This window comes from Cottoperca gobio, chromosome 17 (assembly GCF_900634415.1).
Source record: "Cottoperca gobio chromosome 17, fCotGob3.1, whole genome shotgun sequence".
Classification (NCBI taxonomy): Eukaryota; Metazoa; Chordata; class Actinopteri; order Perciformes; family Bovichtidae; genus Cottoperca; species Cottoperca gobio.
In genome coordinates, this window is record NC_041371.1 from 649,031 (window position 1) to 665,386 (window position 16,356).

At 44.2% G+C, this 16,356-nt stretch overlaps 1 protein-coding gene across 1 annotated transcript; it reads right to left on the minus strand.

The window, feature by feature from the left end:
- Positions 1–819: 819 nt before the first annotated feature.
- On the minus strand, positions 820–4,461 carry LOC115023005 (prothymosin alpha-B-like). The gene is made up of 5 exons (XM_029454142.1): positions 4,304–4,461; positions 2,009–2,074; positions 1,833–1,917; positions 1,658–1,743; positions 820–1,571 (listed from the first exon to the last, which is right to left on the minus strand). Exons 1-5 carry the CDS (start codon positions 4,346–4,348, stop codon positions 1,527–1,529), a joined length of 327 nt encoding a protein of 108 aa, XP_029310002.1. The 5' UTR covers positions 4,349–4,461; the 3' UTR covers positions 820–1,526.
- Between the last annotated feature and the right edge of the window lie 11,895 nt (positions 4,462–16,356).

Genomic DNA, 16,356 nt, shown 5'->3' on the forward strand with positions numbered 1-16,356 from the left:
AAAGTACAGAAGTATTATGAGCAGAAATGTACTTAACGTATCAAAAGCAATAGTACTTTGTTTAAGTACACATGTTGCATTTATCGTATATTTAAAATGATGCATTAATGTGTAAACGTGATACATTTACAACTGTGAAACAAATGTAGTGAAGTAAAAAGTACTAATACTCAAGAACTTAAAATGTGTACTTTACTTATTACGTATACTACTAGTGGTGGAAGAAGTACTGAGATGTACTTCAGTAAAAGTACAGAAGTATTATCAGTAAAATGTACTTTAAGAAGTAAAAGTACTCGATGCATTTAACATATTTCTATATTGATGCATTAATGTGCAGTTTGATATTAATTGAATCTTTATCTGAAGAGTTTCTGTAAAATGAATAAACTATAATGTAGAACGAGTCCTAAAGTAGAGAATGATATTAAAGTATGATCAGCAACATGTACTTATAACATCTAAACATTCTGCAGCAGGGTTTTATTATATTAATTATTATCAGATGTGAATATCTGCAAAATTGTAATATTTTTCTGACCTTTATAGCAACAAAGTAATGTTTCCTAAAGACTCCTGAAGTCCTGCAGAAGATAAACCTTCTGGACATTTACAAGAAAGAAGTTCTTCTTCTCTCGATTGAGCCGTGAATAAAACATGTGCAATACAAGCCCTGAAATCTGGTGGAGTTAAAGTATAAGTTACCAATGAAATGGAAATACACAAATACATGTACGTCAGGAGTATTTGAGCGCAGGACTGGTTCACCTTCACCCGAACGTCTTCGTCACTGAGGAAAAAACAAGCAGAGATACAAAGTACAACTCACAAAATAAAAGTCCGGTTTATTGTCAAACAACAAACTTCGCACATACATCAAAACAGGCCGTCATAAAACAAAAGAAAAGAAAAGAGGCTCTTTCCTTCGGCCTTACCCCCCCCATACAAACAAACTAGTTATGGTACAGCTAAAGTACATACATTAAATTTACTGGAATGCTCTGAGTTCAACGGCTTTAAGGTCGTCTGTCATGGTTGTAACTGGTTTTTCTAGTATCTGTTGAGATATCGTAACATGGTCAACCAAGTAAAATCTTTCGTTAAAGAAGCACCGATTTGGTCTGACGAGATCGCTGCTGAGAGAAACTGCCCCCCCCTCCGAACAATATGTACAAAAATATAAAATGTAAATAAAAATACAAACAAATTCTCCTTTCGTGTTGTTGTTGTTGTTGAGCCGGATTTCTGCATCGATGTGGTGGGGGTGGGGGGTTCCTCTAGAAAATTTGCAGTTTTGCGGGGAGATTGAGTGTGTGTGAGAGTGAGTGTGTGTGAGTGTGTGTGTGTGTGTGTGTGTGTGTGTGGTAGATGTTTGTTGAACTCTACTTGCTAATGACCATGTTGGATTTTTTTTCTTTATTATTATTTTTTTCTCCTTTTAAAATCAGTCCTCCCGCCCCCCCACCGGTGACATATAAAAACAGTCAGAGGTGAAGAACCAGGAAGTGGCGTGGGGGGGAAACGCATCAATCGTCGTCGTCGGTTTTCTGCTTCTTGGTTTCGACGTCGTCCTGCAGGAAGAGAAGAAGAAGGTTAAGAAACAAAGATCCTGACGGGTCGGGTTCTTGGCGCTGAAGGTCAGGAGTCGCCGCCTCACCTCGTCGTCGTCGTCGTCATCCTCAGCTGCCCGTTTTGTGCCGCCCTCAATTTCATCATCATCGTCCTCCTCGTCTTCCTCGTCACCTGCAAGTAGAAGAAGAATTTGTTTTTTTCAAAGTTTTAGGAAATGCTACATTAAAACACGAAAGAATAAAAAACCCTTCTAGTTATACCTTCTACATCGTCTTCCTCGTCCTCCTCGTCAACCTCATCATCATCTTCATCATCTACCTCAGGCTCGCCGTTCTCCTCATTCTCCTGGAAACGCCAAAAAGAGAAAGAAAAGTTGAAAGTGACTTTCTGAAGCGGGCTTTGGACGTTGTGAGGAGAGCAGGAGCAGCGATGATACCTTTCCGTTGGTGGCGGCATCTTTGCCGTTCTCCTTCTCCTCCAGCAGCTTCTTCTCCTTCAGGTCCTGGTGGAAACAAGGACGACACATTTAAAAACAGAAAAGATCAAAGATCACACTCAACAGTTTGAACTCTTCAAACGTCTCCGTGCTGCTACCTGCCCTTCCACCTAATGGCCTAGTTAGGCGAGCCCCGGTGCTTGCTGGGAGCTGCACATTTCTCTCCCTGTCAGAATGAAGCCATCCTATTTAAACTCCATATCGGTCTCTGCAGATCCTCCCCCATCCTCCTCCCACTCCATCCACTCTAATGTGTTGTAATCTGATACTTTGATGTGGCCCCAGGGGCGCTCTGGGTATTGTAGTCTTCTGTGTGCTGCTGTCGCCACCATATGTCACGAGACACGCCCGGGAGAGGCACTGCAAAACCCAGGATGCACCGCTCTATTTAAAACAACACAGGAGGGCGCAAGAGCAAAGGGTGGGGGGTGGGGGTGTGTGATGGAGGAGGAGGCGGCGGCGGCGAGCGCGGTGCACGCTGCTGCTGCTGGCCGCTTGTTGTAACGGAGGCTGGAGGACAATAGAAGACGACACATGGCAGGCGAGAAAAGCGTCCAGAAAAGCGAAAATAAAGCAGCACGGCGGGACCGGTACCGGCACACACACCGTCAAAAACACCTTCAGGGGGTTTTGCGCCCTACTTAGACCGGAAAACCGCCCGCCGAGCCTATTAATAGCGCTCGGTTTCCTCGTTTTGTCGACATCGTCCGTTCACAGCCTATTATCCCGCTGCACGCACACACCCAACACATACACACTGTTCATTAATTGCTTCACATAATCTTATTGCTTAAAATCCATTAAGCTGTTTAGGAGCATCGCTGGCTCCTCGGCAGGAGACACATGAGGCTGACTTGAGCTCCGCTCACTCACCGACTGTGCGTAAAAAGGCGCTTGTGCGTAAAAATCCTCCACAACTATAAATAGTGTCTGAACAGGCACCCCGGATTATCAGCTTTAATACCAGGCCCCAACTTTTCCCTCTCCACCTTCTCCATATGTTCACTCGTTATAAATCACTCAGAATTATTCAGCTCCGCGGCTCTTATTATTATTAAAGGCTGGAGCCTGTTCTCCCCGGCTGCTGCCGCGGGGACCCGACTGCCCCCGCGGGGGCAATTAAAGTTTTACCCAATGTGACCCAAAGTCCAACTGGACGGAAATTAACATTTAAAAAAACCCACAGAGACGGTCAGATAGAAGGAGACTGAGCACAAAGAGGGGAAAAGCAGCTCCGTCACATCACACCTCCACAGCCCGGCCACTAACACACACACACACACACACACACACACACACACCGAAGTGGGCTGCATTACAGAAAAAGGAAGAAAAACTTTCCCCCTGAGACATAAACGCGCTCTGCAAACATGCTCGAACATACTGAAGAAGAAGCGGAAGCCGCGGCTCACTGCGTGGATCGTTACTCTCCGGTTAACGGAGGCTGGATCAGCAGCAGCCAACCTTCCGGAGTCGGTAAACAAACCGGGCCAGACGGTGCAGGCATGCCCGCCGGTGCCTTTCAAAAACAAACAAATAACAATCTAAAAAGGCTGGAAGTGAAGAGCCCCGAAAGTTGACATTGGTGTGAATTACGCACCGCCTGCCTCTCCGTCCTCCATTCAAACGGACCAACTTCACACTCCAACCCAGCTGGAGAGCCTCCGCTGCTCAGCTCCTCATCACTCCGTTCATACAACCCGGAACATTAGCGCGTCTCTTACACTCTTCGCATTAATTGGCGTTAAGCAGCCTGCAAGAAGTGGAATAAATAGGCGCGTCAGTTCAGCGACACGAGCGGCGGATAAAGAGCCGTGAAGCGGGGGGGACAGCGCGGCTCGGGTTTGTTGCTGCTTCGGTCCGGATGTGCGAGGAGAACCGAGCCGCTTGTATAAACAAAGAACCCGCGCGGACTGTTACTCTCCGGACAATGAGACGCTGTAAACGCAGCCCGTTTCCATGATGCGGTGCCGAGACCCCCCGCTTCAAATCTGGGACATTTTCCATCAAGTGTTTAGAGAAAAAGACGTGAACACCGGCTTTTCTCCTTCTCGTTATGCCCCCCCCCCCCACCCCCACCCGGTGTGTCCCACAGGCTCCGACTTCTCCGAGTCCAAATGAGCGCGAAGCGACGGCGAAAGATTAAAAATAAATATGTAGGTTACAGGCTGGAAAAGCTTTATTCTCGCTGATGGGGAGTGAGAAGCGGCTCCGGTGGAGGTGTGAGCGGCTTACCTTGGCAGAGATATCCGAGCCGGAGTCAACTTTTGTGTCTGCCATTGTTTTAGTTGAATAAAATAAAGGACGGCTGAAATGAAAGGTTGAATAAAGTAAATCCCTCTCCTCGGTTAGTGGATCAATCAGTGTTATATTGTGCCAGTGGCCAATGCTGCTGACGGCCGAGCCTTTAATATAGGCTGGTGGGCGGCGCCCAGAGGAGGTCGGCGGCAGCTGATTGGCTGTTGGCGCCACAGAGGTGTTCTCTTCGCGCGTTGGAGTGGAACAATGGATAGAATTTCTAAACCCGGAGGCCACGCCCCCCTCCTGTCCGCCGCTGCGCCCCCCTCCTGTCCGCCGCTGCAGCCGTCCTTTCCCCACTAGAAACAATAACCACAGCGATGAAACGGACAAAACGGAGCAAATCTTTCACGTTACTTCTTTTCTCCGCTGCGTTCGAGTTTAAACCGAATTACGCACTAAACATATCGAACAGGCAGCGCGTCGGTTGACGTTGTGTCACGATTTGATTGATTGATGTTCATCTGGTCGAGTCGAGCGGCGACTACGGACCGCTTCTCCCCCCACCCCGAGGCGAACATGGAGGCAAAGTCTTCTTTCAGGGGGGAATGTGGAGGACACGGACAGTGTTGGTGGATTCACGCTTTTAAAAACGTTACTGTCGCCTTTGGAACACCATCAATCAGATCAAAGGCGTAAAGAATGTAAATGTGGAGCACCGCCGCCATGTCTCCTCGCCCCTCCCTCCATGACGCCCATGTTCACTCTCATCTCTATGTGCGCACTTGACGCTCTTGGGCTTTTTTTTTTTTTTTACATAACAACCCATACATTCGTGCGCCAAGGTCGATGCACGAATACACACATATCATCTCCGTGAATATACAGAGCGCACTGTGAGTGTGGTGCAGTGTGGACAGGCTGGTGCGGGACAGGCTGGTGCGGGACAGTGCTGGCCTCATCTCCTCCATCTCCCCCATTGTTAGAGGAGCCCACGAGAAATGCCCCGTCGTGGGAGGAGGGAGAGAAAAAAGCAGTGCGACATAACAGACATGCGATGAGACAAGTGCGAAAAAATAATTCTGTGCTCATGACACGCATTCTTATGAAACACAAGGGCAAACACGGATTTTTCCTTACCGAGTTTTGTACACATGGCTTTTACAAGCAGAACATGAGAAGGACAAAGCGGCAAAAAGGCAGCCGCCATTGCTCGCTCAGGATGGGGGGATGGGAGCAGAGTGCGGTCCGGTAACAGGCAGCCCACATTCACATTCTGCTCTGGTGACGCACTCGGCCGCGGAGGACGACTCCGATTGGTCGGCTAAGTGGAATGAACGCGGTTTGGGCGCACAGTGAGCGCCGATTGGCTGCCGCTGACGTCCGTCAATTCAAACTGGGCTTCCGTCGGCGCGCTGTAAACTGCGGTTCCGGATTTTGGATCTGGACCGTATGGAGCGTCAGTGTAGAGTTTCACTTCAGGATTTCACATGTTACCTTTTCCCATTTGCTGCCTCTTACCGCCATGATCTCTGAGAGCCTTCACTCACTATGTGAGACTGTTTGGAAAAGCCGAGCTCTTCATGTCTCATTAAGATGTATTATAAAATAATTAACCATGTATCTGTGAGAGCAGAGTAAGTCATCCTTCATCAGAACCAAACTCTGCCTCCCTCTTACCGTGTTTTGAGTGTGTGATACATTCACACACAAATTAACACGTTTATTTTAAATTGCCGACATGCGGATTAAAATGTCATGACTTGTAATGTGTGGTGCTGCAACCAGGAGACATGAAAGAAATTCTGAAGGTTTGACTTTTTAATTGGAGTTGGTCTTCTAAGGCCGTTCACTCAACCCGTCTCCTCCCAGGTAGCCAAAGAAACGTTTTCCACTGCAGAACTGTAAAATATTCTGGGTTCTACTTTTGTTTCCACTGTTCAAAGGCCGCTTTGCCTGGAACTACCAGGTGTTTCCACGCCTGGTTCGGCTCTGCTCGACTCACTTTTGCTCCCAGGCATCTATTTGTTTCCCTCTGCAGATAGTACCCATCAGTATAGAACATATATTCTCAGCTATTATCGCTGTCGTGAAATCATTGTGAAATCATCTTCGACGTGGCCCTCGCTGAATCCATTCAACGGCAACCAAACAGGAACGTCTGCAGTTGTTTGGCGTACTGTCCGGGATAGACACATTTTAAAATCTGGGTGGAGTGAATAAAACATTGCAGTTGCTATTGAAGCTAGCTATTTAAACATTGGGGTTTTGTGCACAATATCCAGCATCGTAGGTCTGTATTAGATCTTTGAAAGGTTTATCTGGAGGGGGTCGAGGAGACAGGTGGTGAGAAGCTAAAACCATTTTGATCAATGTTTCAAGAGATTAACTGGGATTCAACATGTGAATATTGCACTGCAGAATACTGAAGACGTAGTTAGAGACAAAGAACTGATTCTATATCTAATATCCTCAGTTTCTGCAGAACATGAGCTGCTTGTAGTCCGACCGTTTCGGGTAAATTCGGGTTGTGTTTATTTTCACTGATTAAGCGAGAGAAACGAACTGATTTGGCAGGGGACAGAGAAGTTCCTGAGTGCAGAATAAATCATCAGTTCTGGGGACCAACACAAATCTACCTCACACGGGCCGCTGGTCGGTGAGGCTGGATTACCAGCTGGGCCGAGCAGTCGGCTGCCTCGGGGTCCCCAGACCCCAAGGACCCCCCTAAAGCCCCAAGTTCAGTGTGTGTCAATTGGTTGTACATAATTTGATTAACTGCAGATTTGTTTATGAATTTACACCATTGAAGTACAATATCAACTAAGACAGGTCGGTGATCATTACTTAATGTCCCGGTCCTGTAGGGCGGCCCCGTGTCAAAACATAGCTTTAAGTTGGAAGTTATTTCAGTTAAACGTGGCGCCAAACAACAAAAGCTTTTGCTCCGGGGCCCCTAATAGGTTAATGTGGCCATGCTGGGCAACGTTTGTTCCTCTCGTGCCAGAGCAGTTCCCCCGGTAAAGATTACATTTAAATATTAGATGACCAAACAGTTCTCTGTCTACACTGATATTTAATGAATAGTGTAGGAAATTAAATACACATTTGGGAGGAAGTATCTGAAAGTAGGATATTAGATTAAACTGGTAAATATAAAAAAAGATTTGGACACTTTTAGGCTGATTTACACCAACCGAGGAAAGATTTCAATAAAATAAAATAAATAAATACATAGTGCTAGAAGCGGCCAAAAAGGTGCACCGCCCTTCAAATGTGATCAAACCTGCAGCGACACATTAACGCAGCTTTGACTTTATTCAGCTGAAACATTTTCATACTTTAAATAACTTATATTTAAAATCCTGAATATTTTTATATCACTTTGTGTCTTTTATACCTCGTCTTAATGGGGTTTTTATGGCTCATGTAAAGCATTGTGAAATGCAGGTTGTTGCTACACAAACAAACTAAAATGAACTAAATACTCACTTATTTAATCCAAATGAAAGATTACTGACAGGAGATGATCCATGCAGCCGTCACTGCAACATATCTGAATGAAGACGTCTGAAAGTTAGAACTCAGAATTATCATAAAACTAATTTTTCATGCTCTACCACAGAAAACGCTGGCGCTTTTGAATATTAAACCACCAAAACTCAGCGTTAAGTTCATGAATGAAGAGTGTTTAAACTGGAGTTTAAATATTGGGAGCCTCAGATCTGACACTAATCCAGGTTCAGAGTTAATCCAGGCTGGTGCAACTCACCCCGGAGGGGATCAATCTGGTCTACATGAGTAGATAAACAGGAAACGAGACACTTTAAGTCTGTTCTGTTCCTGCAGGTTTATATGCACAGTCCCACTGACTGGCATCCAGCTTCTCACATCATAACTGGGAGCTCACTGAGAGGGAAACCAGCGAGAGACCGAACGAGCCAGAGAGCAGATAAAGTGTTTCTGCTGTCTGAGTAGCCACGTTGCTCCAACATGTTTGAACCTGCTGCAGCGACGCAGTGAAGTGGACGCCTCCAGCAGCCAGAATAAACAACACTAGTTCATCAGTCTGCAGGTATCAGAGTTCAATTTACAATCTTCCACCTGTAGCTGAATATGAAGAAGGCATCAATCTCGTGTTTTTGGACAAAACTGTAGGATTATATTAGGGCTGTAGGATTTGTTAAATGAGGATCTTCACAGATAAATCAGGAGCCAACAAAGGGGCTTCCATCTACACTTACCTGTTGTAGGAAAGGCAGCACATTACATTACAGGTGCTCTAATAAATCAAGAAAACACAGAAAACCTCCAATAAAACAATACACAGTGGCCATATGACGTAAACCAAACGGTGTGCCGTGAGACAATCCCAGTGTGCTGTGGGATTTTGAAACAATTAGGCCTGTTGCATTGAACTGTACAAAAGGTTTTGAATGATATGTAATTTACTTCAGTGATTCCCCGTTTACTGCTCTGCGGGGGTGCTGTGTGTGGCGCAGATTTTTAAGTTCTCTCCTTACCTTTCCTCCGCTCTGTCTCTGACTGTAGCCCTTCACGAAACAGAGCAGAGGAGAGAATGTAAATACGCAAAGCAACACAGCAGACACTGAAACGTGCACATAAATGAGATAAATAACATAAGCGTTTAGTTTTATTTAATAAAAAGAGCACCTGTTCAATGTGAAAAGGGATGTGAAAATGTGGGTTCCGTTGGGAGGGGGGAACACTGTACCTTTTGGTACTTTGTCCTACACACTTATTTCATAATATAGAAACAATAGGTCTTATATGCTTTGGCCTAAATATGATAAAACAATCATTAAAAAAAGAAATCTGTCAAAGCGAACCCGTTTTAGCCATTTGTGCATGGTGGGAAATATTAGAGTGTGACACATCAAAGGCTCTCTGCTAGTGTGAAGGAGAACAGCTTCTCCTAGGCTAAATACATGTTCACATGTTCATCATATAAATAAATAAAATATATCATATAGGCTATATATTTATAGGCGATAGTTTTTAAGGAACACTCTGTAGAGAAAGAAGGAAAAATAAATAAGAATATATAATATATAATTATGGAAATAGTGATACCATTTTTAATCCAAAAATGACAGTCTGCTGTGTTTCATTGTAGCAGTTTATCATTCAAATACAGAATTTGTAAGTCTTAGTATATTTAAAGATATTTGTAAACAGATGTTTGCGGGCCATAGAATGAGATGTTTACGGGCCATAGAATCAGGTGTTAGCGGCTTGTAAAAACAGATGTTTGCGGGCCATAGAAATAGGTGTTTGCGGGCCATAGAATGAGATGTTTACGGGCCTTAGAAACAGGTGTTAGCGGCTTGTAAAAACAGATGTTTGCGGGCCATAGAATCAGGTGTTAGCGGCTTGTAAAAACAGATGTTTTTGGGCCATAGAAACAGATGTTTACTGGCCATAGAAACAGGTGTTTGCGGGCCATAGAAACAGGTGTTTACTGGCCATAGAATCAGGTGTTAGCGGCTTGTAAAAACAGATGTTTTTGGGCCATAGAAACAGATGTTTACTGGCCATAGAAACAGGTGTTTGCGGGCCATAGAAACAGGTGTTTGCGGGTCATAGAAACAGATGTTTGCGGGCCATAGAACCAGGTGTTTGCGGGCCATAGAAACAGGTGTTAGCGGCTTGTAAAAACAGATGTTTGCGGGCCATAGAAACAGGTGTTAGCGGCTTGTAAAAACAGATGTTTACCGGCCATAGAAACAGATGTTTATGGGCCATAGAAACAGGTGTTTGCGGGCCATAGAAACAGATGTTTGCGGGTCATAGAAACAGATGTTGCCGGGTCATAGAAATAGATGTTTGCGGCTTGTAAAAACAGGTGTTTATGGGCCATAGAAATAGATGTCTACGGGTCATAGAATCAGGTGTTAGCGGCTTGCAAAAACAGATGTTTATGGGCCATAGAAACAGATGTTTGCGGGCCATAGAATCAGGTGTTGGCGGGCCACAGAATCAGGTGTTTGCGGGCCATAGAACCAGGTGTTTGCGGGTCATAGAAACAGGTGTTAGCGGCTTGTAAAACAGATGTTTTTGGGCCATAGAAACAGATGTTTACTGGCCATAGAAACAGGTGTTTGCGGGCCATAGAATCAGGTGTTTGCGGGGCCCTAGAAACAGGTGTTAGCGGCTTGTAAAACAGATGTTTGCGGGCCATAGAAACAGATGTTTACCAGCCATAGAAACAGATGTTTATGGGCCATAGACACAGGTGTTAGCGGCTTGTAAAAACAGATGTTTATGGGGCCATAGAAATAGATGTTTGCGGGCCATAGAACCAGATGTTTGCGGGTCATAGAAACAGATGTTTGCCGGGTCATAGAAATAGATGTTTGCGGCTTGTAAAAACAGGTGTTTTGCGGGCCATAGAAACAGGTGGTTGCGGGCCATAGAAACAGATGTTTACAAGGCCATAGAATCAGGTGTTAGCGGCTTGCAAAAACAGATGTTTATGGGCCATAGAAACAGGTGGTTGCGGGCCATAGAAACAGATATTTACAGGCCATAGAAACAGGTGTTAGTGGCTTGCAAAAACAGATGTTTATGGGCCATAGAAACAGATGTTTGCGGGCCATAGAATCAGGTGTTAGCGGCTTGTAAAAACAGATGTTTACTGGCCATAAAAACAGGTGTTAGCGGCTTGTAAAAACAGATGTTTATGGGCCATAAAAACAGATGTTTGCCGGCCATAGAAACAGATGTTGGCAGCTTGTAAAAACAGATGTTTACTGGCCATAAAAACAGGTGTTAGCGGCTTGTAAAAACAGATGTTTATGGGCCATAAAAACAGGTGTTTGCGGGCCATAGAAACAGGTGTTAGCGGCTTGTAAAAACAGATGTTTGCGGGCCATAGAAACAGATGTTTACCGGCCATAGAAACAGATGTTTATGGGCCATAGACACAGGTGTTAGCGGCTTGTAAAAACAGATGTTTATGGGCCATAGAAATAGATGTTTGCGGGCCATAGAACCAGATGTTTGCGGGTCATAGAAACAGATGTTGCCGGGTCATAGAAATAGATGTTTGCGGCTTGTAAAAACAGGTGTTTGCGGGCCATAGAAACAGGTGGTTGCGGGCCATAGAAACAGATGTTTACAGGCCATAGAATCAGGTGTTAGCGGCTTGCAAAAACAGATGTTTATGGGCCATAGAAACAGGTGGTTGCGGGCCATAGAAACAGATATTTACAGGCCATAGAAACAGGTGTTAGTGGCTTGCAAAAACAGATGTTTATGGGCCATAGAATCAGGTGTTAGCGGCTTGTAAAAACAGATGTTTATGGGCCATAAAACAGATGTTTGCCGGCCATAGAAACAGATGTTGGCGGCTTGTAAAAACAGGTGTTTGCGGGCCATAGAATCAGGTGTTTGCGGGCCATAGAAACAGATGTTAGTGGCTTGTAAAAACAGGTGTTTGCGGGCCGTAGAATCAGGTGTTGCGGGCCATAGAATCAGGTGTTTGCGGGCCATAGAAACAGATGTTTGCGGGCCATAGAATCAGGTGTTTACGGGCCATAGAAACAGATGTTTCCGGGCCATAGAAACAGGTGGTAGTGGCTTGTAAAAACAGGTGTTTGCGGGCCATAGAAACAGATGTTTGCGGGCCATAGAATCAGGTGTTTGCGGGCCATAGAATCAGGTGTTAGCGGGCCATAGAATCAGGTGTTTGCGGGCCATAGAAACAGATGTTGGCGGCTTGTAAAATCAGGTGTTTGCGGGCCATAGAATCAGGTGTTTTGCGGGCCATAGAAACAGATGTTAGTGGCTTGTAAAAACAGGTGTTTGCGGGCCATAGAAACAGGTGTTAGTGGCTTGTAAAAACAGGTGTTTGCGGGCCGTAGAATCAGGTGTTTGCGGGGCCATAGAATCAGGTGTTTGCGGGCCATAGAAACAGATGTTTGCGGGCCATAGAATCAGATGTTTGCGGGCCATAGAATCAGGTGTTTGCGGGCCATAGAATCAGGTGTTAGCGGGCCATAGAATCAGGTGTTTGCGGGCCATAGAAACAGGTGTTTACGGGCCATAGAATCAGATGTTTGCGGGCCATAGAATCAGGTGTTAGCGGGCCATAGAATCAGGTGTTTGCGGGCCATAGAATCAGGTGTTAGCGGGCCATAGAATCAGGTGTTAGCGGGCCATAGAATCAGGTGTTAGCAGGCCATAGAATCAGGTGTTAGCGGGCCATAGAATCAGGTGTTTGCGGGGCTATAGAATCAGGTGTTAGCGGGCCATAGAATCAGGTGTTTGCGGGCCATAGAATCAGGTGTTTACGGGCCATAGAATCAGATGTTTGCGGGCCATAGAATCAGGTGTTAGCGGGCCATAGAATCAGGTGTTTACGGGCCATAGAATCAGATGTTTGCGGGGCCATAGAATCAGGTGTTAGCGGGCCCATAGAATCAGGTGTTACGGGCCATAGAATCAGGTGTTCGCTCAAATAAACAGGAAACATGCACCCTCTACCATAACAAAAGGTACTGTCCATGGTTCTGACACACTGATACAATTCAGGCTGTCATTCATACAAATATTATACCAGACTAAACATTAACCCCTAGAAAATGAGAGTTGTGGGGGAATAAACACCAGACAGCAGCAGCAATCGGACGAGCTGGTGGCAGACGGAGAGTCGCAGTGGTCCAGGTGGGAGATGAGATTGAACACCTGAGCCGCCTCCCTGGAGAGGAAAGGTCTCCCACCAGGGAGAGAGGTTTATATTACACCCATATGTTTCAGTGTGACATGTGGTTGTGTTCATTAATGTGGTACACTTTACCTTTATACTACTTATACTATCTATTTATTCATTATTCATGTAACAATAATACTTTTACTTTTAGAAGACGTATGGTATTGCTACTCTTCTCTTTAACTTTGTGTTATGTTTTATTTATTATTTCATTTAATTTTACTTTTAGATTTTGAATATCAGTATATCTTTTATTTCATTCATCTTTGTCTTTATATTTATATATCTCTTATTTGTATTTATTTGTTCATATTCTAATTTTATTGTTTTGTTTAAATAAGTATTTTCCTTTACTTGCCCTACTTACTTTCTTCTACCTGTTATATACCTGCACACACCACAGTTAACTATATAATAATTGATTTATCTCCTATTGATTTGACAGTTTATTCATTTTATCACTACTGTACACCCCAGTATTTTATTTTATTTTATATATTTCTTATCTTTTTCACTTTTTTTATTTATGTTTATGTCTTGGATCTTCATTTTTACTTGCGTGTTTTTCTTTTTATACATTTTATACTAGCATTGTTGGAGGGAGCCAGAGAACGAATCATTTCAGGGCTGCTTGTAATTGTTGTGCATGAGAAATAAAGACCTTAAACTTGTGAAACTTCAAAGTGAAAGATCACCTCACCTTATTTTAGTGTTTTTAAGAAGGGTGAACAAACAGCACTTTAATTTCTTGCTGTTTATTTAAAATGTTGCTGCATTCAGAGTAAATACGTAACAGTATTGTTAATCTTCTCTTTACTCTAAATTGTATTTTATTATTATTATTGTTATTTAACTCAGTTGTTTATTTGACCTTTTGTATTCTTTATACATTCTATAAACTCTCCTCTAGTCCATCCCGCTGTTATAATGTATGTGAGCTCTTAAGGGCAAGTAATGCAAGTTGAACTTCAAAGGTGCAGGATGTGAAGCAACGGCTTTTTCTGACAGCAGATTGAAGATTTTATTTAACTTTAAGAAAGTACATTTCAGCAGCAGGTCAGCTTTTAATAGTCCGTCACTGCATATGGATATATTTTAGTTTATCTTTGTTTTTGGTGTTCTTGTGGAATAAACAGCTCTTTACATCCTGCAAGAAGAGAAGTGGCAAGGAAATATAATTCTATTAATCGCCCTGTCCCTGATGTCACCATCACAACATTCAGCCGTCTACATCATACACATGTCTGTTGTGTGTGTGTGTCTGAGTCTCGATTATCTCGCCAACCCTCCGACCGTTCTACTTCCTGCTTGGCGTGTGTGTTGCTGAGGGCCAGAGAGAAGGCAGTGCCGCGTAAAGTTATTTGGATCGGTGGTTCTGTGTAGAAAACTGCTAGAACCTCGGCCCGCCTGGCCGGAATTTGGTTAGCGCCTGCGCTAAACCGTAAAAAATGAAAAAAAGACGCATCTAAATCCACACAACAGCCACTCTGGGACGCGCACCTGTCTGAGCCATTACGTTACATGGGATAGGAATAAGTGTGTGTTGTTAAGCACTATGCACGTTTGTCCGTACCGTTATGGTACAGGTGCTTCGAAGCTGGCCAAAAAGGTGCACCGCCCTTCAAATGTCATCAGACCTGCAGCGACACAGTTAACGCGGCTTTGACTTCATGAGCCGAAACATTTTCATGGCAGCTTCTGCCTCCTGACGCACAGACTTCAGCGCTGCTGCCGTAAGCCGCGTTGCAGAGGACTCACTTTGAACACGAGCTCATCCGGAACGTGCCGCTGCACTTTTAAATATTAAAATATTAAATATTATTAAATACTTCACATATTCAGTAACGCCGTGCATCAAGCAACATGATTCTAATCCTTCTTTTGACACATGCAAACCTGCAGAGCAGCAATAGGACATAAATAAAACAACAACGATAGAAATGTTCCTCTGTCTCGCTCTTCGTCTTCCTCCTCAGGGTCACGCGACTCGCCCACAGCTTGATTACCTCTCTCTCTCTGCTCTCACTTCTCTGCTTTGGATTAACGCTCTCTCTTTATCGATCAGCCAGTCAAGGACATTATGCCTGATGTGTGACATTACATGGAGGATGGAGGAGTGCACCTCGAGGTGTCTTTGTTTGAGGTGCCAAATACATCGTAGTGCTTTGATAATCTGTCTTTAATAGTCACTTTCTGCAAAATCGATTCATCTTAAATGGAATCGGCAAAAGGAAACATGCACAAATGTTTTGCATTCCACTTCTTTGGTGACAAATATTATATTTACCAATAATGACCTTTATGGAAGTGATATGTTAAGTTAAGGCTGTAAAGGGCCAGTGTGAAGTATTTAGGTGGTTTTAGCAGAAATGGAATATAATATTCATAACTATGTTTTCATTATTATATAATCCCCTGAAGCTAAGAAGGGTTGTGTTTCCGTTAGCTTAGAACAAGCGCTTTATATCTCCATGGGGAGTGAGTCCATGTTTCTACAGGAGCTCAGAATGGACAAACTCTAAAAAGGGCATTTCAGTTTACCTGAAGGCCACCGTAGTTCTCCGCTAACTGTAAAACTGCGGTAACGTAGCTCGTAAAGTCAATCAATCAATCAAATCAATCAAAAAACTTTATTGTCATTTCGAGATTATACAATGTACAATTCAAATGAAATTTCGTTGTCCTGGCTTACTGTACAAGTGACTGTAAAATGTAGTAGTAGTGTTACGGTACGGATGGTCTCTGAGGGCGGCGGTCCTGAAAGACATCACGCCGTTACCTCGGTTTTGCACTCGGCGGCTCGTGACTGCTGTCTTGTAAAGGGAGGGGTGTAGCGGACGGGTTTTCGTCAGCGGTGCCATCTCAACGGAACCCAGATGCGCCATAAGGTGACTAAAAGCAAAACAGAAACTGAAAGCACCTACCACAAAGAAACCGACAACACGCCTCCCACGTTGGCCACTCAAGTCAAAAGGAGATCACGTCACCTTTTGCAGTCAAACATAATATCCATGTATGTTCTATATAATGTCTCAAAGGAAGAAAAAGTATTTGGGAAATAATGAGAACTGCTTTTTTCTAAGCGATGCTTCGAAGAGCAAAAACCTTTGCTGTGCTGATGAGTGCGGTTTGTGTTACATCGTAGAGTCACGAGAGCGGAGGATACTAGTATGTAAGTGCATTTGACGGGTTTTTGGTGCATTCTGGGAAGTTGTGGTGACCGATCAGGGGTACGGGTGGAAGCAGAGGTGCATCATGGAGGATTGGTGTGGTGGTGCAGCAGAGGTGCATGGGTACATGGGAGTTTGTTGGGTGT